The following is a 23,781-nucleotide window of genomic DNA, read 5'->3' on the forward strand; positions in this document are numbered from 1 at the left end:
TCTGCAGGGACCTTACAGATGAGCCAGTCGCTGACTGAGGAAACTGGGCGCCATTTTGGATCTTTACGCAGGAGCAGATCGCAGCATTGGCTGTGGCGTTTAGAGCCAAAGTGGCTCGTGCAGCTGCCCAGTTTCCTGCACGTTTTAAGGGAGAAGGTGCACTGCAGTGAGCAGCACCAGGCAGGTGCCCGTGCACGTGCTGCGCGGACGAGCCTCGTGCAGATACGTGAAAGATTGCCAACACACGCTTTTACGCACAATTCTCATAAGCATTCCCCGATCGTTCTTTGTGGCGATATGCAGAATACTTAGAATACGCGCATAGGAATACTTAATTAAGTAGTTAAGGAGCCGAAGCTTCCATTCCCACCTCTACAGGTGCACATGTGTCTGAAATGTTTACCACGTAGCCTACATTTAAGAGTCACATGTGATTAAGTTATTTAAAAAAAAACACCTAAATATCAATTTGAAGAAGAAATAAGTTTATATGATATTCCAAGGAAGTCTGGCATGCCCTTTTATGCAAACTGACTCAAATATATTGTTTATAACATTTGGGTGTTAGGGACAGGACCTTAAAACACACCTTAAAATGATTTGGGCTAATATAAGCTGCTTATGGCGCAATTTAATCCAACTTTGATGTTATTTCACATGCACATTTTCCCTTTTCTGTCCATCATTATGCATTAGGCTCCATGTTCATTTCTGTTAAACTGTTTTACTGAAAAAGTAAAAAATACAGCCACAGTAGCCTATAAAGATACATGTCTTTGCTCACTGTCACAGGAACCTCCCACTCTTTATTCTCTTCCCCAAAATTTCATTGAACACCTTTTAATTTAGGTAAAAAGGTTTGAAGTCCAAAACTTTGTCTCAATTGTGCCATTCTACACTGCAATAGATTAAACAGAATTAGTTAGGGATGGGTTAAGAGGTCAAGGCTAAAGATAGTTCAGGTAGCAAAAACAGTCAAACAGCTAAAAACAAATCCAGCAAGTCCATGCACATTTGTGTGCTTGATTAAGGGTCCACATCCCTTAAAAGGTTCGGAGCTACTAGACATACTATATAATAGAGCACAATTGTTCTCTATTGAAAGGTTGATTATTAGCAAAGCCTTTTAGCACTGCCCCCAATCAACCAAAATCCGGCTGACAAAGTAAAAACAACCTTATTCCAAACATGATGTTAACTAATTTATTTTACTGATTTTGTTTCAGTAGCTTGTGAAAAACATGTTTGCATCATAAGTTGTTTTTTAAAAATATATTAACCATGACAATTTTGACCTTATGATGAATACAAGCTTAAGCTTTTGTCATTTTCCTCACCTCATTCTGGTGACTAGTAGTTTTCTTGAATACTTATGTTGAATACACTTATTGTAAGTCGCTTTGGATAAAAGTGTCTGCTAAATGACTGTAATGTAATGTAATGTAATGTGTTGCAGGGTCAACTTCCTGTTTGAAGCTAGCCCCGCCCCCACGAGATGTCACACCAAAGAGGGCACGCACTTTTGATAAGCCTATGTGGTTTCTCCCGGTTTCACCGGTAGGGCTCAGCAAAATAATGTTTTTCATTTCTAATTATCACTCATGTGGCAAAAAAATGAATCCTATTTAGTTATTCTGTCACACTGACCTATATGTCCCAATAACCCTTAATGAACCCAGGTTTGTATAGCCCAAACAGTGTAATGAAACTGAAACTTCAATTAGACAGAACAGGAAAGCTGGGTCTGAGTGGATGGCATGCATTACCATCCATAGGATTCTTAAACAAAATTGCATCCACAGCGACCTGAGTGGCTAGGCCAGACTGTTTGCTGCATTTTTCATCTTTCTCTCCCCACGTTAACTTTCAAATAAAGGCATAAAATATCCACTCCAAAAATAAATAAACAGCATCCATAGCGGCCAAAACCCAACAAAAATAAATTGCAACTGCATCTACGAGCTGTGTATCAGCTCAGCCATCTCAAGTCTTCAACAAGCAATTAATGATGACAGAATAGCATATAAATACCAACTTTACAATCAAACATTTTAACATGTCAAAATTCCAATTAATGAGGCCCTGAAATGTGTCACTGGTGCGTTGACTAAGAGGCTCGGCCTCCAACCTTGCGTTGGCACCTTAAATAAAGGACCATCCCCATCTCACAGTGGCCACATTTGCACTTAGCAATAATAAACTAGTTAACCTGAATGCACAAGTGATTAGTGTGTTGAGTGTCTGGTACTGACCCGGAGGAGGCCTCTTTCTGAACATCTCCACTCTGACGGCGTCCTTCTACTATGGCCCATGGGATTGTCTGCAGAGGGAAAGTACAGGAAGTTAAGAAGACAGAAGAGAGCAGCACTCACTTATTTAAAAACAAAACAGGGCTCATGCCTGTGTTCAAGTGATGCACTCTACTTATTTCATGTCTTTTTTCTGTTTCGGGTGTGAAAAACATTCTCATAGAAGAGAAAAGTGCTAAATCAATCAGGCATTACAACCACAGGACACACATACACACACACACACACACACACACACACACACCAGACGATCTCTGGTCCGTTAGAGCCATAATGAGGAAATGACATTCAGCAGAGCGCTGCATCTGTCTCTGTGGCTCACACAGTGTCAGGGGACTGGTGTCTCGGGCCAGATCCACTGTCAGTCTCCTCCTACAGTGGATGAGACAGAGTAATGGAGCGGTGTTTCTCCCAGCACTCTTATCTTCTCTTCTCACTTCCCCCCACATTTATGCTGAGCTGTTAATATTACACACCTCACTGCTTTCACTCACTGTTTTATCTCGGCTAAGTAATGGCAGAAGATGAAGTTGCAGAGGTGAGGCGTTATACATCACAGCCTCTGGTTTGTAGTGCATTCTAGCAGGTACAAACAGTGTGGCAGACAGGCGCTCGAGGCAGCGAACCTCCAATCAATACTCCTGAGAAAGAGCACTGTGCCTCTCTCCATGTGAGTTGGGCCGATCAGCTTTCAGCTACAGTTTCCAGCATCATCTCTTGCCCATGTCATACACTCTTCTCTTTTAGCGCATGCTTTCTACTCACTTTCTACACTGTACACTTCCTCTTTATGAGTCTAAAAGAGAGTGTGGAATGGGAGTTTGCCATGGTCTCTCACCTCTCTCCAGTCTTTCAGGGGTCACATCTCTCGCTCTCCATCTGTGCCTGCCGTCTTGTATAACCCTATAGTTCTGCAGTGCCCTTATGAAAGAATGCTGGCATACCGGTGACACACTGAATATCCGAGCACCTTTCTTGCCCTCTGTAGAGAATCCCCACCATCTATCTCACTGGAGTCTGGCTGATGTTTTAGAGGATTTGAAAGCAGACAAAAAACCTTGATGAAATGTGTGAACTGCAACACCAAAACTCAGTACTTCACATTTTAAACATTACAAAAAACAAGTACTGTATATAATATTACTGTAGAGTCGATTGGTAACAGTAGGTCATTGTATAATTGTCCTGCTCTGAGGGCAAGTGTAGGCAAGTATTCTTAAAAAAAACAGACACATTTATAGATATACATTCATGTTGATTTGTTTTAAATGATTCTACCCAACGTCTGTCCTCACATAATAATACGTTTGTAGATATTAACCTCAGGGTTCTTTACAGGTTTGTTAATATCTGTTCTATCGTAAAAAAAACAACCTAATATTTTTCCACGACATCCTACTAACATAAACCCAAAGAATGCACTTGCTACTATCAAAGGATAACAATAAATTGAAACAACAAAAGGCAAGGATAACTATAGCAAAGTGAAATCATTATGCACTCTAATTGTTGTGTTTTTCTTGAGGAGGGTTTTTAATCTCTTCTCATAAACTACCATAATATACAAAAGGAGTTGTTGTTGTTATATCTGCATGACATCTTTTTAAAACAAACTATAAGTTTACTGTAGGTCGCTATAGTTACTTTCATAAGGAAGAAGAGAACCACAAAAAAGAGATGAATACCTTTAACAAAGTTAAGTCATCATGTAATTGGCCGGTTGGACATTTCTGAAGGAGAAATTGAATTTTACCCCAAATAGCCCAAATGCTCTGTTAGATATAAGAGGAAATGCAGTGGTGCCTGGGGTCAGTACACTATGACATGAATAACTTTCACTTTGACTTTGGGAAAATGTTCTGACTCATATCAGGCTACAGAGAGGTTTAAAATCCCCCGAAACTAAGAACTGTATCTACTGTAAGAACTGAGTAGCTTTAATGTAAATCACATTGCATTGCGCAGTAATAAGAGCCGAACACTTCACCATGAAAACCGAGAGAAACATCAATATTTTTCAGCTGATTAAGTATCGGACTACACAGCAACCCGGCTGGCCATGCATGATGGAGGCGGCTAACCAGCGCTACAACAGTTCAGGAAACCGACACCTACCTTTTTACAAGTTAGCGTTATAATGAGGGTTCTGGTGGAGACATCCTCGTTGCTTCTTTGGCCGAGGTCATGGTGGGACTTCGGGCTTGAACTGGACGTTGGCCCCGAGGATGGGTTACGGTCACTGAGGTGGGAGGGTGAAGCAGGGACCCGGGGATGCGCTGGAGACACCGTTTCGAGGTGAGGGAGGGTTTGGCTTCGGCCAGGGGAGAGGAGAGAGGAGGGGGAGGAGGGGCTGCACCTCCGACTCCCTCTCCACCTCCATCTGAACCTCTGACATTGGCTCTCCATCACTGGTGGTGTTTTCTCAGTATTGTATGCCCACTGTTTTGAAACACAACTTTAATTTAAAAAAGTTTTACTATTCAAATAGATGATGCATGTTTCTGTGTTTATCTACACATAAATATATTTACTGCTTCAACACCTTTTAACACACATTTTTCTTTCACCTTTTTGTGTCATACTGACACTTTTTGTGTCAGCATTATCTGCTCCAACATCTGTTCACTGCAACATCTGTATTATGCCCAACGTAATGCAATAATAACAATCACTCTTATGGGAGCCTACACCACATTAAAGATTCAACAATTAAATTGTAAACAAAATAATATTATATACTAAGTTGTTTTTTATTTCAAACATGTAGACAAGAGGTCCCTATCAAAATTCAAATAGCATTATTGTTTAATAATATTGTAGCATGCAGAGATATGTACATGACACAATCCTTTAGATGTGGAAGGAGGTGAGATGAAGAGATGTCTCACCTTGCTTTCATTTTCTTTCTTTACTGTATTCTCTGTGTTACGCTGAGAATGTCTTGGTGGAGGTATAATATGTCACATAAAACCTAGGTTAAAAAATATATATATTTTGAGAAAAGAGTAGGCTACCAAACACCATTGAGATTGTTGTCGTGTCGTTTTCTGCTCTCTTGTTCCATTATTGCTTATGAATTGTTGTCACATGGTTTGTGACATTGGCAAAGACAACGACCATCAATCCAATACAGTCTTGACCTTTGTGAACATGCCTCAAAGGTTCAAACACATCATTACACTGTAAGCAACCTATTTCACAATCTTCTGTTGAGTGTATTCCAGATGAACTCAAGTGACCAAACCAATCTAAAACACTGATGAGAGGACTAACATATTCACAATGTAGACTTGGGTTTTCTGCAGTGGCTTCCTGAATTGACCCTCTTCTCCTTACATATAGTAAAGTAAACTTCCTAAGAGACCTACAATGATAAGTATGTGAAGCAATGAAATGTAATTTTTCTATACAAAAAAATATAAATAAGTCATCATTGCATAGCGCATATATTTATTTACTTATTTATTTTGTATACCTAGTTTACACAAAATGTTACATGGTTTTATACTAGCTGCGGACACTAAGTTGAAAATAATTCTAAATAAGAGGATTCTTCAGGGTAAAATTTTATTGAATCAATTTAACATGCGCTCAATAGTCATAATGGTATTTCATAAAAAGTACATACAACTCAGAAATATAATTTAAAAATCAATATTATAAACAATACAGACATCAATGTAAACATTATTGTGATTCAATCAATGTCTCTCTCAGTTACCTCCAGTCTACTTCGCTGTGTCAAAGAAGTTCACTCATACAATAAATAAATAAGACATTCCTCTTATTTCCCCAACAGAATAAGAGACAGATAGTGTGCGTGTTAACAGTGGCGAAGCTCAGATTCTGCTCAATCAATCATAATTCACAACCAGATTACTGTCTTTAACTGTCAGTATTGGTCATTATGACATATCTTCATGACAGTAACACTTAGAGATGTGCAGACTTTAACTCCACTCCGTTGTCCCACGTGGTGCTGGGCTGCCGGATTTTTTCACTGATAGTGGGGACAGTGGAGAGTCTCTCAGGGGGATCTGGGTCAGGCAGGTGCCAGTGGATGAAGATCAGATAGATGAAAGTACCTACAACACCGCCGATAAGTGGGGCCACCAAGGGCACCCAGAACCAGTAGTTGTAACACCTGGAGAGCAGACAGAGAGGAGTTCAGATGAGGGTTGTTTATTTAAATTGGCATTCATCAATACTTTCTAATTGACTTTAAATATGTCATATGAAAGGGATTGCTAACAAACACACAGAGAATCACTTCCCAGCCCAGCAGCTCTACAGGGCTGTTTTGCCTCATTTAGATCAATGATTTGGTTAAGTAGCTATTTTCAGCAAACATGCTTTGTGCACTAACGGCCCAGCACCAAACATAGTTCAAGAACAAATTACTGACTTGTTGATAAATATAGAAATAATATTGAATTAGTTACTTGCTAATGTCAAACAATATTAGCAAGTAGCTATTTTTGCAGTTGTTGGCAGCTTGCTATAAAAACCCCAGGGAATAGTGTACTTGCACCTGTCAGGTGCCCAGAAACACAATGCAGATGGGATGACAACGTTGCGCTCTGTCTGTTGTATGTGTAAGTATGCATTTTTTTCCCTAAGATGTAACTAATAACAGCTTTGCAAGTTATAATATGTTAGGGATGTGCGATTGTCCCATTTGTCCAGCACTTTTTGGAGATATTCTGCCACCTAGTGGGACAGAATCCATTAATGCAGCTTTAAATAGATAAGATTAAGCAGATAAATTATTAAACCGCTGCGGAGGCTGAGAAAAAACATGGGATCATAAAATGCAACAGGTTGCATTTTGAAACAAACACCAGGTCATAATCAGATGTTCTGTAACAAGCTGGCATTTTATGTTCATTTGATCCTGCAGCTGATAACCCAGTGATTTTTTTCTGAGAAACACAAGGTGATAGGCCTGTAAGAAAGGCAAACAATGGACCTTTGCGATTGTCTTAACAGTTGTCATAACGAATTGTGTTGCTCCATCAGTAAGGCCCTAAAATGATTGATAAGAAACATGCATTCTTGAGTTATCAACCTAAAAAAGTTGTTTGTTTGGTGCTGTGCATGTGCGCTTGATAAGATACTTACGTAAAGACCTCAGTGCCCCAGCCTGCAGTCAGAGTAAAGAGGCGTGGTCCCAAGTCCCGAGCAGGATTTATTGCACCACCACAGTTGGCTGACATTGACGTCGAGATTCCCAGGACGATGGCTGCCACTATAGGAGGAATTAGCTTTGAGGGAGCCGGGGTGTTCCTCTTTTCATTCAAACCCAGGATGCACAACATCAGCATGCCAGTGCCCACTACCTAATAAAATAACCAAGTATAAAAGCAGCAAATTATGAGTTCAGTAGAGAGCCAGCGGTTACAGTTCTTATTAAAGTTCAAGCGTATCCTCCTTCCTGACCTGGTCGAGGAAACTTCTGCCCAAAGTCATGTACTCTGAAGGATATGTGGCGAATATAGACGCTGTCTCATTTGGACCATAAACAGTCAATACTCCTCCACTAAACTCCATTATAGCATCTGAGACCAAAACAGGAGGAATGTAGAAAAACAAGAAAACAAAGAGACTAAGAATGTGTAAAAAAGCTTCTGCATTGTTTGATTTCTCCACACATTTCTCCAGGTCTTTTCTTTAATTAATCATCCATCTTTATGTCAATGATAAAGTGTTTGAAGTGCCGGAAAGACAAACCATAGTAGATAAGGTAGACGAGGCCTGATGCTAGATAAGCCCCCAACAGCTGGGAGAGGGAGTAGGGCACCAGCCTTCCCCAGGGCACCTGGCCCAACACACAGAAACTCAGAGTCACCGCTGGGTTCAGATGAGCACCTACAGAGAAAAAGTAGGAGACAGAGGGAAGACAGGAAGGAGGAAAACAGAAGTGGATTACAGTTAGAGAGATTGGAAGGTAATTAAATCTTAGATTATTTGTAGCCATGTAGTGTGTCAACTAACTGGTAGATATCAGACTGAAGACCTTGAAGAGATAGACGAGGCGTCTTTTCATAGAGCGCCAGATATTAGTGTGATAAATCTGCAGTGCTCAGATCAGTGAATCCCGGCAGTAAGTCTTAAATCACAGTGTGAGGCGTAAAACTGAATACTGCTGCATTTTGCTGAATGTTCATCTTTCAAAGCTGCCAGTTTGGTTGTGTGATATTATTGAGTTAATTGTAATTTACCTGTGATGTTCTTGGTGAGGTACATAGCTGACATGACACCCACAGAGAAGGCCATGTTGACTGACAGGAACTGACCTTTGGTCTCTCTGCTTGTCTTTACCTGCGCTGCAGCAGAGCAGCCAAAGAGCTTCACAGAAGATAAAGAGAAAACCATAGAGGGCAAGAAATGTCCGAAAAAAAATTAGACGTGCACATTAAGTTACGCCTTATTGCTCTCTTAGTGATAGTAACATAAGAATAGGAATAAGATAGTAAGTCAAACTAAAATTTAAGTTGACACAGAACAATTTGAGGTTGTTCAAATGTGATGATAATATAATATCCTCTCATTAATCTAGATTAGCAATGAACCTGTCCACCTCTTATCTAAATGACTGCATAAGAAACAATCTGACTCTTAACCCCACAGATGAAAAGAAGAAAACACACACGTCTTTTGTGTATTCATCTCATAAAAATTTATGGCATATTAATCACTAATTAACATTGTTGTATTAAGTATTTATTACAGGTAAAGGTCACATTAAAGTGGGTTATGGTATCATAATGAGTCCTTAAATGACAAGGGGATTAAAGTTCTTTGAAACAGTAGTTGGATGAAAAAAGTGCCGATGAAATGATGACATGTGGAAGGCCATGGATAATCATGTAAATGCAAAATGGATCCTGACAATTAATTCATTTTAAAGTTGAGTTTAAAAATATGCTAAAAAATATGCTCAACATTCTAGAAAATAATAATTATAATTCTGGGAAGAGTGTGTAAATCCCAATATCACCTTGGTTGTAGGAAGTGGTTTAATAATTTACGTTTGCATTTTTGAAAGCTGGCTGCACATAACCTCATTCTGAAACGTCACTATTTGTTCCAGTTTCATATGAAATAAATAAATAAATAAAATAAATATTCAAATAAAGTAGAGGAAAACATATATTAACAACATCAATAATTTCATTTTTGGGGATTTATGGAAATACTCATTTGCACTTAAGTTCAGTCTTTAGATTCACTTTAGCAATACCGTTGTATTATTCCAATTGGTCATCAAAATTATATTCATATACAAATACAAAACCACATACAACTAAACAAAAAATACAACCACACACAACTAATATTCAACATATATAACTCACATGTCCAATGTAGCTAAAACTAAGAAAATATATTAATATTAATTAATATAATATTAATATTATATATAATATATATATATATATATATATATATATATATATATATTAATATATTTTTAAATTGCATTGTAAGTTAAATCGAAACTAAATGATTATGGGCCATGTCTAGAAATTACTAACGCTCTGAAACAGCTTTAACCGTACTAATATATACAATTAGATAAATTACAAAAGCCAACTTAAAAACCTGATTGTCACTTACCAGCAAGACGAAAGTTCCCAAGAGTTCAGCCAGGCACTCTCGCACCAGGGCATTCCTCACTCTCACAACACGTCGGTTCAACATCGCTGGAGTTTATCCGTCTTCTCATCTCACGCTGAACTCTGTCTCTGTTGACAGATGGACCAGCTGTTGAGCTGTTTGTCTGTCAAGGAGCTGATGTGACTGGAGGAGGTGACAGCGCTGATGCTAAAAACAGTTATAAAAAGTATTCTCTCACAAATCTACCAAAGCATCTAAGGACCTGTGCTCCACCTCCTCCTCTTCTCTTCCTTGTCTTTATCCACAGCTGGTCAAACACTATTACTCATTTATTGGTAGTGATACTTCGGGATTGGCTGGAGCAAAGCGTGTCTCACCTGACTGAGGCCATAAAAAGTCACATTATGTGTTGACCGTAGTGACAGAGGCCAATAAGACACATAATGTATATATATATATATATATATATATATATATATATATATATATATATATATATATATATATATATATACACAAGGCATCAATTTGTATCCATGAGCAAGACAGCAGGTAGGAAACAATGATATACTGAATAAATGAAAACACACCACAACTATTAGCACTCATAACCACCAGCAGAGTCATAGATGTCAAATAATTGGTGCATATTTGACAAATAGGAATGTGCATACAATTGTTTTTACAGTATTAAGTAGTAAGTATTTTTTTTTCTACTTTTTTATTTTTATGTATTGTATATTTGTATCTGTGTATTGTCACTTGTAATGTTTCTGCTTTTGTTACCTGCCCATGGACTACGGATGTAAATTAGCATTCTTACTAACTACGGCATGTTCATATCTTTAATTTTATACTGATGTTCCTAAACCTCTCTGTTTGGAAATAAAACATTGAATTGCCAAAACTGGTAAATGATTTCCATGGAATTCCAGTCAAAAAATTTGTCATAAATACATGTAATACAAAATATATTAATACTGGTGTGGTGAAACGTTCTTGGCGAGTGTTGGGTAATGCGGTTGATAGGGAAGCACCTCTTATCATCAGAGAGCAAAATGTCAACATAACCCCCTCTTCAATGAACTCTGGACTCCTAATGGCTTATGCAACCCAAATAACTGCTGTATAGGAGTAAAGAACCGTGTTATTGCTGATAATTTTCAGAGCGGCACATGACTGTTGCACGCTAAAAAATGTAATGACATCAGATATGATATAAAGACAAGTCGATCCTACATCCTCACTGGTGAGAATGTTTTGATTTCTGTTTTACTGATATTTCATCTGAAACAGACTGGTAGGGTATATTTTGAGTTTGGGATTCTTAGTAAAAGTGAAGTCATTACTATCTCTCAACAACATAAACCTTGACAGGGTGTGGTAAGATATCTAGAACTATTGACATCTTATCTTATTGCATCTACTTTTGAGTATCTCTGTTTGGTAATGTGTAAAAGGACAGAAACCTTTACCCTGCTTCAGTTTTGTCTCAGTTCTGCAAACTGATAAAAATATAAGATCATATCTCACTATCACCCTCTGCAGGAAATAGAAATTAAAAGCATCACTTTAAGTTAGGATTTATTAAAAAGAAATATAAACTCTTTATGCAGTTAGCTTCTATTCACAATATATTACATTATATTATTATATATTATATTATTGTGTATTTTTTTACAGGTGCCACATTACTATTTTTTAGCTGACAAAAGTATCTGTTACAAAGGTTTGTTGACTTGATAAATGTATGAGCCATCAGTACAATTTAATCATTGGCTTGTACAGAAATATTACAGGCCTTGAGGTAGATGTTATCCTGTAGATAGAGTGAGAAAAATACACATTTTTGACCTTGTCTCCAAGATTATATTTCCTTTAGGGATTTGTTATAATGATTACAAAATGTTGGATTGTTTTAATGTCATTAGGCCCACATATCTCACTTAAATCATATCTGGTTCTTAGCCACTAGTGTGTGGCTTTTAGTTCCTTTACTGTGCTCAAAGCTCCTCAACAATCCTCATGTTTCCAGATGTTTAATAGGGCGACGAATCACCACGTCTACAGGCCCAGGGGGCAGTCTTCTGATCAAAGTCCAGGCCTCCAGGCGCCTCATCCCCACCACGCTCATTCCTTCAATCTCTTCCACCTCATCACCGGGACGTACCTTGTCAAATGGACCTCCTGAAGGGAAAAGGAGGATTTAATTAACATGTCTGTATACAAAGACTCTGCTGTATTGGACAAATATTCATGCACATACAAGGAATTTGACTCCTTTTTTGTATCTCTCATAATGTACTTAGACAGAAAAGAAAAATAATAAAGCATGTAGGATATATATTGACAGTGACCGCTGTTATATACGTATTAAAATAACGAATTGTGCACTAAAAACGGTATAATTATAAACTATAATGGCAACAGGGTTATTGAGAGTGTATGACTTATTAAACAGGTCATCAGTGGCGGATATCTACATATGGACACCTTACCTTTTGGGTTGGAAAAAATCTGTCAAGTTTTATTTAACCTGTACGAACAAATCTGGTATCTTTCTCATTTCCGCATATTTACAATACAACAAATACATGGACCACCATATCCAAGTACTTAAAAGGCAATAGTCACAGTATGTCTCTTCCTCATGAATTTATTTCTCAACTTTATTCTGCAGTAGAGTAACTTTAATAATTTGATAAATCAAACACTTTATACATTTTACTTTTTTTGAGACGATAAAGAGACATCTCTAACCCGAATGCGCAGTAAACTGTGATATTTAAAGAAATATATGTGCTTTCTGTTTCAACATGGCTGTGATCCTGTGCACAGAGTAAGGTCCATAACAATGGTTGTCTAAGTTGGGAGTGGAAGAGCTTGCATGGCCTGCAGGCAGCCCAAACCTCAACCCGATACAACACCATAGGGGTGAATGGCAAACTCACCCTGGAAGATCTTCTGCACAGTGAGCGGTCGGTTCCCAAGGTTGGAGTCTACACCTCCCTCCAGGCTGAAGCCCAGATCCCTGTCGTTCTTTTCCAGACGCACACACACATGCTGATCTGAGAGCAGCAAAGGCACAAAAACTGAGTTAAAGTAACTCACTTTAAACTGCTGCAGCTTTAGGACTTATGTCTTATCACAACTCTGGTAAAGTACCACTTCTCACCTGTCTCAGTGAAGTGAGTCTCTGTTTGTCCCTGATTATTCGTCTGCGCTCCCCCCTTAGGGACACTGCTCATCCCTCCCCTCCTCAGAACCACCACCCCCATCTCTCGAGTCTTTGCTCTCCTCAGGACCCTCAGGGCCTCCCAGTGGGCGTAGTCGCACAGTGCTGTGCCGTTGATTGACAGGACCTGGTCCCCTTCCCTTATGGAGCCTTCCTGGGCTGCAACACCCGAGTGAAACACCTTGTGAACCTGAGAGGAAGAAACCGAGTGACAAATGATGACTGGGGATGATGACTGGGGATGATGCTTTTAAATATTTTTCAGGAGAAAGCAGGAAGGGGTGTTTCCTCACAGTGACGGGCTTGTTCTGGTCCACGCCTCCCGCCACACTGAAGCCCAGTCCAACACCAATGTCCTTATGGAGAACCACAACCTGCACATCGTTATAGTCCTGCAAAAAGGGAAGGCAGCAAGAATGAGATGGAAGGTTAACTATTTTTGTTCATGACTGCTGAAGTAACCGTATTCATGGCAATGTGAAGATTGTTGATTAAAATCCACAAAAAGTTACACCGTACCTGCAGAGTGCTGTCCCCTACGCTCCTGACGTCCTCCAGCAGCCTGTCCAGCTCCTCACTGGGCATCACAGACACACAGGACAGGGCCGACATGTCTGAGCTCAGCGAGGCCGTCCGATGACTGGTAGATTGCCACTCATCGCTGTCATTCTCCGACTCGTATTCAACTCCAGCAAAATTGCACAGGTCTGAAAGACTACAGGGAGGAAAGACAAGAGTTATGAGTTGACAAAAACGGACAAATTGTTGGAAGGAATAATTGTGATAGTGATATATAACAGTACCAACCTGACACAGAAGCTCTTGTGATCTGACTGGCTCATGTTACTAGTGATGGTCACCGAGGACTCTCCGGAGTCTGAATCATAGTTTGAATCTTCATCCCTCTGTGTACTTTCATCATCATCATCATCATCATCATAATAATCCTCATCATCATCTTTCCAGACGTTAATATTTGGTTTCAAGCCAGCTACCCAAGCATTCAGGTCCAACTGCTGTTTCTTCCCATTTAGATGGGCTGTGTTGACCTCTGGTGAGATCAGAGCAGGGAGGTTGCTGTTGGAGGAAGTGGCAAGGGGACGAGGGAGAAGCGGTGAATCCTGTTTGGGGTTTTTAGCTGCTTGTGTGAGGACAGAAGTAATTTCATTTTTACTGTGTGCAATGGGAATGGTGTTTTCCGGTTGCGTCGTAGGTGAAAGAGAGGGTGAGTCGTTTGGAGAGTTTGTTGGAGTCGTGTCTTCATCACTAACAGGTGAAATAACCCGAGGGGATGATGTTTTCTGCTGACCAGTGGAGTCGGACAGTCGCGAGGATGGTGACCTCTCACTTCTCTCCTCAGGGCTTGATGTTCTGTATAAATCGGTCTCGTCAATGTAAAAGTTTCTAGATTTTCTTTGAGCAACTCCATTTAGTGGGATTTCTAGGGTTATCTTCAGACTAGAATATTTACCAAAATCAGCACAATTATTACTGCTATCCATTTTTTTTCCTTCACTCTCAACCAAATCATTCCCTTCTCGCTCTTTCCTCCCTAATCTCAGTCCAACCTCGTCCACTGATAAAGATCTGTTTGACCCGAGCTTCTTTTTTTCTTCTGTCCCTTTCTCCTCAGTTTCAACACCTGCCTCCCCTCCCTCTTTTAATCCCTCCCACTTGTATCTCAATCCACCTATGGCTTTTGCTGACCCGCTCTTTTGCACTCCTTCATGAGCCCTGCTGAGATGTGTTGGCACAGAAAACGCCCGTCTGTTCATCAGGGCCTGTCCTGTTGCCAAACCCTTTACTCTCTGTGTGAGAGCTTCAAACTGATTGATCTTATTTCTAACACTGGCTGCAGAGGCGGCTGACAACTTCTCTGCGAATTTCTTCCTCTCTGTTGATATCTTTGTCACTTTCTGTGGGGTTGGCTCAAACACATCATCACTGCTGCTACTACTCTTTAATTCATTTTTTTCTTTTGCTACTGCATCCGTTTTGTTTTCTTGTTCTTCTAGATGCTTGCTTCTTTTTCTCAATGTCCCTTGTATTCCATTAGTTTCACCGTTCATCCCGCCCTGATCCTCACTCCCATTCCCACTTGCTCTCCCTTCAGTCAAACCAGTCAAATCTGTCAAAGAACCTGATCTCTCTTCTTCTAAGAAACTGTTTGAATGTGGGGGTGCAGTAATTCCTGCTGTGGCCCTTGCAGATCGTATCTGAGCTGCTACAGAGTACCTGCTCCTTGCTCTATCCAGAGACCTTGTGCCCATTTCCTCTAACCCTCTGCCCCAGTTAGCTCCCCCTACCTCTGAGTACCTGCTCTGGACCTGTCCTGGCCACTCTACCCCTGACAAGCTCTCCCCGGTCCTGTTTGTCCGTGGCGAAAGTGAAGTCTCATAACCAGCGGTGTCCTTTTGTGTCAAGGTGAAGTATTTCCTGCTTTGCCCTGGACTGAGGCTCCTTTTCTCTCCTGATGTGATTCGCCTTGGGAAGGTCCCCCCCGAAGCCCACTCATATGACCTCTGCTGTGGCGAAATGAGGGAGTCTGTGGTTGGTTCTCTGTGACGATACGTTGCAGTGGTTGAGATGTCCCTAATTGTGCTGCAATCCTCCGTTTTACTGGAACCAGCCGACCCATAGAGTTTCTCTATCCGCTCCATTATACTCTGACCTCCTTTGGGCCCTAACGAAGTAGCAGTCCCTCTGGCACCAGAGCCAGGTCCAGACAGGGACCTAAACCTAGTGGGGAGAGAATGACCTTTACTGGCCTTGTCCAAAGTCTGACTGACGTGACTCACTGGGCTCCTCTCTTGAACATTACTTGTACCAGCGGAGTTATAGGCCTGTATTGAAGACATCACCCTGCCCCTCATGGTTTCAACTCTTGTCCTTCTTTCGTCCATGCTTCGTTTGGTCAGCAACCCAAACACATCAGCAATTTTGCCACGATCAGGGCTTGATGCCCCTGCTCTCCAATCTAGACTCCTACTTCTACTTGGCAGGTTGTATCCCCTCCCGTCCATCCTGCCGCGGCTTTCAGATGCAGGGTTACATTTTCTACTTTGGTCAGTGCCAAATTCTGTGACAGTTTCGTCTGCTGTGCCATTCTGGTTCAGCTCGGTAGATATTTCATAGCCTGACGTTTCTTCTTTCTCACACTGACCTTTGACACTGCTGCGACTCCCAGTCCTGGCTTGATAACCAGTGACTGTGTGATCCTCCTCTTTGGTTGAACCATTTGTGCCAGTGTGTGTCCCGTATCTCTCCATCTCGCCAACTTCCTCAGCACTCTTTCTCTCCTCCTCCGAAAAACATTTGGGTTTCCTAACTCCTGGCCTGCGAGTGAGACTGTACGAGGGAGAGTTAGCTGAGCGGACAGTGAAGCTTGCTCCTGTCCTCTGCTTGTCATACTCACTCACTTGAGTGGGCAGCATGGACAAGTCCATTGTCTTGAGAGTAAACAAAGTTAATGATCTGCTGTCAAGTGCCAAAACCCAAAAAGAGAGTGGAAGAGTGAACTTGATCTTTAAACAATTCCAAGCAACTGTCTTTTAGAGGGACCCTGGAAGCAGTTTGTTTGTGTGTGTGTGCAGCAGCTGTGAGTGAGTAAAAATCTGTGAAAAGGTGGCACAATTGCAGCCCTCATCAGTTTCTTGCAGAGAAACCAATGCTGCATTAAAAAGTTTAATATTTCAGGGATGCTCCTGGTGATTTTCTGTTTTGTGTTCTCAAAGAGATGACTCCTCTGGGCTCATCTTCTTGATCTGTTGTCGTTCTGTCCTTTGCAGTCTTTGGTTTCCCCCAGCACGACTTTAGCAAACAGCTCCCGTTTCCTGCCAAGCATAAAAATGTACAAATTTCCATCCTGAGAACGGATTGGGCTGGAATGTTATGATATGTGGATTGTGGTTGCTCTGGCTCCTCGAAATGGTCAAACAGAAACCCAGAGTGGTTGAGAACAGTGAACACAACAAGTTACAAGGAAGCATAAAGTGGACAGTAAATGGAGGAGATGTGGAAATGATAAGAAGAAAGAATAGTCACAGAAGAGCATGAGGGCCAAAGAACCAAAAACACTACAATAGACTCAGTCATGTCAGTGTCATTTTGTAGCACATCCCTGCCCCTCAGACATTCCCCTCACGGTGACTCAATGAGCCCATTTAAAGAACAGATGGACTCAGATAATGCACCCTGTTTTACACACACATCGGCTGTTTACACAAACAACATACTCATGACTACCTGTCATTGTCAGCTAAACCTGAACCAAAAACTGGAAAAACTCACCTAACAGCAATCCACCCAGCTAAAACAATGTATTAAAGTTCCACAATCAGTCTCTGTGCAGCGTGTATCGGTCTCTTAAAACCAAAGGAAGACAACAACAGACTGAAACCTTGTAACAGTGTATTCAGGTGAAATTATCAGATAAGATGGACAAAGATGAGGACAGCGCCCCTTTGATTTTACATACAGCCTGCTGAGAGATAGATAGCATTACTGATGGACAATGGCTCATCAGGGACTTCACAGCCTCACACAACAGGTACTGTCAGTAAGCCAGCGAAACCATCTTTGATCATTAATCAAGTCAGAATTAGGATCTAACCTTCAATATTGAAACTGAACACAAAAAGTTAAGGCTTTTGTTCCTGTTCAAACACAAAAGGACAAAAGAATCAGATAAGCAGTGCCCGTGTAATGATATGAAGCCGCTTATGTAGGTTACAGCGTGTAACTTTTGGCGACAGTCTCTATGGTGCTTTCCGATGCAGGTGAGTCTGAGTGTCGGTTTACAGAAACACCTGTTGTGCGGGATCACAAAGACTCCCATCTGGGTAACCCGGGCAACACAGCAAGGTTTTTTTTCTTTAAACCTTGCTGACATCCGATACTAAAAATATAACACATTTACTCTATCACATAACTACAAATGAGCTTATTAATCACACATTCACAAAGACATGTGCCTTACCTTCTCTTGGAGTGATTTCTTTACTTGTCCCACACCGCTGTGTTGACACGCGTTCATCATGAAGGCAGCGCTCTGTAATGACATCAGCTCCTACATTAACTCCTCTCTCTTCTCTTTCCATCAGCTTTGCATGATGGAGTGTGTACAGTGACGTAAACCTGCCACACTGGTTTATCCTCTAGTCCACTCTCTCTCTCTGTCTTCCTCTCTCTCACTGTCTCTCTCCTCCCCCTCCTATTGTTGTTTTCTCCCTCTTTTCCTCCTCTCACAGGGTAGCATTCCTGACTTCAGTGCAGAGTGTGACCAACTAAACGCCTCAACAGGGAGTGTGCACACGCACACACACGCGCTTAAATACACGCCCTTTTGACGCTGCAAACTTCAAAACTTCAAACTCCCTCACACATCAGCATTTCATAGCTCAAGGGAGAGAAGTTACAGTTCAAATCATTGTGTGAAACGGAACAAGAATGACATTTCCCAACACAAGCTTATTATGTCACCTCACCTAAAGGCAAACCTGAGTCTAATCATCTTGGCTAAGCAGGTATCGAAATACATAATAACAGAGCACCTTTAATTGGGACCAGAGACCACAAAGAGCTCATGTGGACCCAGAAATACCAGCAGGGATTAATATTGTTAAAGGTAGACCTCTCGTATGACACATGTTCAACGAAACAAAACCCTATTGCAGGAGCAATGAGAATTGCTGATAGATTTTACCCACAAAGATGAAGATGAAGAAAACACACAGAAGAAGAAGAAGAAGAAGAAGAAGAAGAAGAAGAAGAAGAAGAAGAAGAAGAAGAAGAAGAAGAAGAATTGTTTGTGCAAAAACTGAATTCTGGGAATGTGAAAAAAATAGCATTTGAGTCGTTCAAGTAGGAAGCAGACAGATATTTAACATTTTAAGATATCTAATAAACACTTACAGTTTTGGTTGTCATGTAGATGTTCTTACTGCTGCTTTTTTTTGCATGCACCTGCTTCCTTTGAGACACAGGAAACTGTGGTTATTTCATCAGCGTGCTGCAACGCTAAACAAGGGACGTCTTAATATCTCTCTGTGCCGGTCAAAAGCCAAAACAAACTGGGTACGAGACATTAATCCTAGGCCAAGTAGGAGGACATTAATGATCCAATCAGTGATTAGCCATACAGACAGAGGGCTGGTAGGTCGCATGGTCTTCTCAGGACAGAGACAAGTCTGTGAGTAGGAATAAATAGCTCCAGTGCAACTCCACAGACACCCACCCTTGTTCCTGACAGAAGAATGGCACTCAGTGTCTCTGCAGGATGGATGCAAATCACTGTCCTGCTCACAGAGACACACTGGTTCTGTGAATTCATTCTTTAGGGTGTAGGACTCAGAGGGCTATGTCAGAAAGTGCAGTTTATGGTATTTAATCATTAGGTCAATGTGGACATAAATAGTCTGCAGGGAATTCAAGCAACAGAGAAATAAAAGCATGAATGTGAAAATTTAGCAGTTTCATGGTCTCTGTCTTTGTCTGACTGCCGAGCTGGACATTATGGATGCTGGCCTTTATTTTCTCTGTCTTTGGTGTTTGTTTGTTGATTTGTTTGTTAGTAGGTACGTAGTGAAGTCGCTTTCAACAGCAGAGGGCAGAAGAGGCCAGAGAAACGTCAGATCTGACGTCACTCCTGCCTTTACCAGTCATGTGACCACCGCGGAAGTCAACAAACCGGGAGGGCAGCGACATGTAACAACGAAAAGCACTTTACTTATTTAACTTCCCTGTTCTCTGTCTTTTGTTTAACGTTCTCAGATTCATGCGTTTTAAAAACGAGCACTTTAATGAAACCGTGTGCCTTTCAAATGTCACGTGTTGGACGTACTTCCCGTCATTTAAGTTAGCCAACGTTAACGTTAGTTTAGATTAATTTAAACACTTTTTAAAATGCGGAGTGAATCTCTTCTCTCGAGCATTAACGTGGTGCTCGTAATGGCCTACGGTAGTCTGGTGAGTCTGTTTCACTTTGTAACTATGTAACATCCAAGTCAAGTTTAAGTTAAATCTCACGATGGCAGACATCTAAATGTAGTATTTTACAGCTGCCTTTGCTTCGTTTACGCAACAGTTTCTGCAAACAAACATTAATGCAAAGCGCCAAACTTCGCTACATTCTTACCATAAAACACACAATTATGTCCACAAATTAAACATTAAATCCAATGCCGAGGCTTTACAACACACACTTCATATAAAAGTTTAGAGCTCCTTACAAGACTCCCACATCAACATATCAGTGCAAAATGTGTTAAAGATGTCTTAATCCAGGTGACACTCACAACAACATAGCTGCTGATCACTGTGCTGGATGCAGTACAGAAAGGGTGAAACAATGATGCAAAGTAGTACAGTCAAATCTTCAAATGTAAGATTTACTGTTATATTAAGTCAGGATTAAAACCACATTATGTTTCATAGTACAACAGCATTAACAATACATACATTGATAGTTTTAAAAAGAATAAACTTACTCTTCCTCATTTCAAAACTATCTACATAAAATCATGATATTCTGTCTTGTCCATTAGACTTGCTAATAAACAGCAACAATACCCCTTCTGTCCACAGCAACAGAGGGGCAACTGATTATAAATAAATTATAAAAAAATATACAACTGCTTCCTCAAGTTTAGTCCCACAAGAATTAACAAAAAAAAGATAGACTAAACTCAGACAATAAAAAATAAAAAAAGATAGACACAACTATTTTCAGGATCAACAGGATCGTTCGTTGTTGATCCTGCATAGTTTTAACACTCCGAGCACAACGAACTGGTTGTTGACCTTCTCATTCGGACAGTTACTTACATGTCTGAACGGACATACAGTAACTGATGCAACTTGAAATGTAGCGAAGTACAATACTTTTGAGATATATTACATAAATAAAAGTAACGTTACAAAGAAGTACAAGCCTATACAAAAAACTATTTTGTTACTTTAACATGAGTAAAGGTAATTTGTGACATCACTGTGCACATCAGTTAAAACATTACAATATTTTGTGTATTTTAATTAATTAATTTAATAATTTACATATTGTGTATCTTGTTTTATTATTTTCTTCTGTTTATCATCCACTGGCATTCTGTGCACTATGTTTAAAAAGGGTTAAAATATCCACTAACTCTTCCCTCTAGGTGTTTGTTTTGCTATTCATCTTCGTCAAAAGACAAATTATGCGATTTGCTGTGAAGTCTCGTAGAGGACCACATGTTCCCCTTGGCCACAATGCTCCTAAGGTACCACACACACCATAATAAACCAGAAGTGAGATGCTGTACAGTGTTTTGCTGTTTAACTATTATATAATAGTTGTGTTTTTCTTATGTGTGTGCTGTAGGAGCTGAGACAAGAAATTGAAGCCAAACTGTGCCACGTCCAGAAAATCCACTTTGAGCCTCGTCTGCTGTCCCCAGATGATGATCGGCTAAAGCAAAGAGAACGTTGTGGTTAGTGGGACACATAAACACACACACACACACACACACACACACACACACACACACACACACACACACACACATATACAGTTTTTATGCATAAGTGTGCACAACAATCTGTGTGTGTGTGTCGCAGGTTCCCATGACAACCTGTACAGGATGAGAGCACTGGATGCTGTCAGAGACACTGGTAAGCTTTGCTGTCACTTATCTTCGTTACAGTTTTTGTTTTGTTGTCATGAGAGACTGATACAATACCACCCGCACTTTAGATCTCCCTTTCCGTGAACTCGGCGGCACATCCACCGCTGTGACGGGTAAAAGACTTCGGACGTGGCTTCTACAGCTGCGAAACTCCCACTTTGTGTTCCAAGACAGCCTGAGCTCACTCATCGACACGGTGCTGGATGGGTACAACAAAGCACGTCACGGGGCAGAGGTCAGTGTCCCTGTGTGTGATTGTTTCTCATCAAACACACCCTGACGATATTGTGGTATTGTGTTACACAGTCCGCAGTCTAAACCCATAACAAGAAAAATGAGTTTAAATGTGTGGACAAAATCACATGTGTAATGTTATAGTGCCTTATAGTTCAATACCATAAACATTCATATACATATGGCGCACATGATTTCGCATGTAAAGGCTTGAAGCGACGAACGGTAGCGTTCATCACACTTCTGTAAATTGTTTCTCATTTGTATTAACATTTTACATACATTTTTACAAGGTAGCCCATGCTGGTATGTTCTTTATATTGCGATTGCATGAAAAGCTGACAAATGTCTGGTGTCCTGTCTCCTGCTCCTGTTTGTGTCTGAAGACTTTTGGTGAAGCAGAATTTTTGAAATACCAAGAAGCTCTGACTGAATTGGCCTCTGTGTGAGTAAAATCAGCCTTTTCTCACAGCTTTCCTTTTACGCTAATCCGTACGTGGAATGTTAATTATACACTGGGAACAATCTGTTTTTCTCCCTTCGCTGTTTTCAGCGTCAAGTCTCACAGCGTTAGCAGCAGTCCGAGCCAGTACCACCAGTCCGCAGCCAAAGACCTGACCAGCACCACGGAGCCTGCCAGCTCCTCCTCCTCCCCCACCCAAACCACCTACCTCACATCGTCAATGCAGCAGCGCAGCAAGCGGCCCAGACACTTCCTGGAGCTGAAGAACTTCAAAGACAACTACAACACTCTGGACAGTTCGTTCTGAAATTCTGTCCACCAGAAAGGTCAAAGACAAGCTAGAGCTGTCAGTGATTAAACTGCCTACGGAAGTCAACAGGTCACCAAATAGTTTGGAGTGATGAGAAAAACACTGCCTTCATATACTCAAACTTATTTCCTGGTTTACAATTTAATGCATATCAGACTCAGTGCTCTTTATCCAAGTGTAGCCTATGCATATATCCTGTATTAATGCATGTGCAGTGTAAGTAAGTAGGGTTGATTTGACCAAACCAGAGCTATGTGGCTATGCAATGGCAGAAGACAATCAGTATTTATTGCACAATGTAAAGGCCTATGCAGACTTGTTATAATGACCCAACCGGATTAAAACATGCTAATTAATATTCAGCAATGTTTTTAGAGAAACCCAGTGTTAATGTTTGAAAAACGAACACTGTTTGTCACTTGTGTTTACATCTATGTATGTCTCTACTGTTCATTTGCTGCAGTGAAATTCGCAGCCCTGTTATTCTATTTGCCTTAAAGAATTGTTTTAAGAAGCCATACTTGATGTAATGAAATTATGATGATTAAGTGCTCTTTTTATTTCTTATCAGTTCTCTCAATGCAATGCAATTTAACAGTATTCCAGTACATTAATGCATTATGAATTTTGCACCAGGGGAAGTCTTTTCTTGACTTTTGTCTTTTTTAAAAAGGTAGACTAGCCTTCAGATATCTAAACAATGGGGTTCCTTTGCTATTCAGGGTTCCCATATGGTGAATGATTTTATTTTCTGTGGTTATTGTTCAAGTTGCTATCCAAATAAAACAATGACATACAGACGGGATGGTGTACAATGTTTTTACATTTTTGTCAGCACTATGGTGTAATTTCTAGTGTATAGTGTCCAGCAGAGGGCGCTCACTTCATAGTAATCTTCTTAAAAGTTCTTAAAACTTGCCTCATTTTAGTAAGAATTCAAAAGAAGC

The 23,781-nt window shown here is 40.5% G+C and overlaps 3 protein-coding genes across 7 annotated transcripts; 1 reads left to right on the plus strand and 2 right to left on the minus strand.

Moving 5' to 3' along the window:
• Positions 1–5,873: 5,873 nt before the first annotated feature.
• aqp10a (aquaporin 10a) lies at positions 5,874–10,160 on the minus strand. Of its 2 annotated transcripts, none has more exons than XM_054621388.1 (6): positions 9,930–10,160; positions 8,606–8,657; positions 8,040–8,177; positions 7,749–7,867; positions 7,431–7,648; positions 5,874–6,453 (listed from the first exon to the last, which is right to left on the minus strand). In XM_054621388.1, exons 1-6 carry the CDS (start codon positions 10,011–10,013, stop codon positions 6,243–6,245), a joined length of 822 nt encoding a protein of 273 aa, XP_054477363.1. In that variant the 5' UTR covers positions 10,014–10,160; the 3' UTR covers positions 5,874–6,242. The 2 variants fall into 2 exon arrangements, with proteins under 2 accessions (XP_054477363.1, XP_054477362.1); XM_054621387.1 differs by having other exon boundaries at positions 8,531–8,657.
• A 1,356-nt stretch (positions 10,161–11,516) lies between these two features.
• si:dkey-92i15.4 (uncharacterized) lies at positions 11,517–18,452 on the minus strand. 2 transcript variants are annotated; one of them, XM_054621384.1, is made up of 7 exons: positions 18,143–18,452; positions 13,972–16,997; positions 13,684–13,879; positions 13,458–13,556; positions 13,105–13,354; positions 12,881–12,997; positions 11,517–12,116 (listed from the first exon to the last, which is right to left on the minus strand). In XM_054621384.1, the coding sequence occupies exons 2-7, from the start codon at positions 16,608–16,610 to the stop codon at positions 11,953–11,955; spliced, it is 3,465 nt and encodes a 1,154-aa protein (XP_054477359.1). In that variant the 5' UTR covers positions 16,611–16,997; positions 18,143–18,452; the 3' UTR covers positions 11,517–11,952. The 2 variants fall into 2 exon arrangements, with proteins under 2 accessions (XP_054477359.1, XP_054477358.1); XM_054621383.1 differs by having other exon boundaries at positions 12,881–13,021.
• Positions 18,453–19,283: 831 nt separating this feature from the next.
• c20h1orf43 (chromosome 20 C1orf43 homolog) lies at positions 19,284–23,615 on the plus strand. 3 transcript variants are annotated; one of them, XM_054621390.1, is made up of 8 exons: positions 19,284–19,354; positions 19,740–20,130; positions 21,321–21,422; positions 21,524–21,632; positions 21,760–21,813; positions 21,896–22,062; positions 22,448–22,506; positions 22,615–23,615. In XM_054621390.1, the coding sequence occupies exons 2-8, from the start codon at positions 20,068–20,070 to the stop codon at positions 22,829–22,831; spliced, it is 771 nt and encodes a 256-aa protein (XP_054477365.1). In that variant the 5' UTR covers positions 19,284–19,354; positions 19,740–20,067; the 3' UTR covers positions 22,832–23,615. The 3 variants fall into 3 exon arrangements, with proteins under 3 accessions (XP_054477365.1, XP_054477364.1, XP_054477366.1); XM_054621389.1 differs by having other exon boundaries at positions 19,287–19,354; positions 19,737–20,130; XM_054621391.1 differs by having other exon boundaries at positions 19,287–19,354; positions 19,737–19,869.
• The last annotated feature ends 166 nt before the right edge of the window (positions 23,616–23,781 follow it).

The sequence above is a fragment of the Anoplopoma fimbria genome, chromosome 20 (assembly GCF_027596085.1).
Source record: "Anoplopoma fimbria isolate UVic2021 breed Golden Eagle Sablefish chromosome 20, Afim_UVic_2022, whole genome shotgun sequence".
Lineage (NCBI taxonomy): Eukaryota > Metazoa > Chordata > Actinopteri > Perciformes > Anoplopomatidae > Anoplopoma > Anoplopoma fimbria.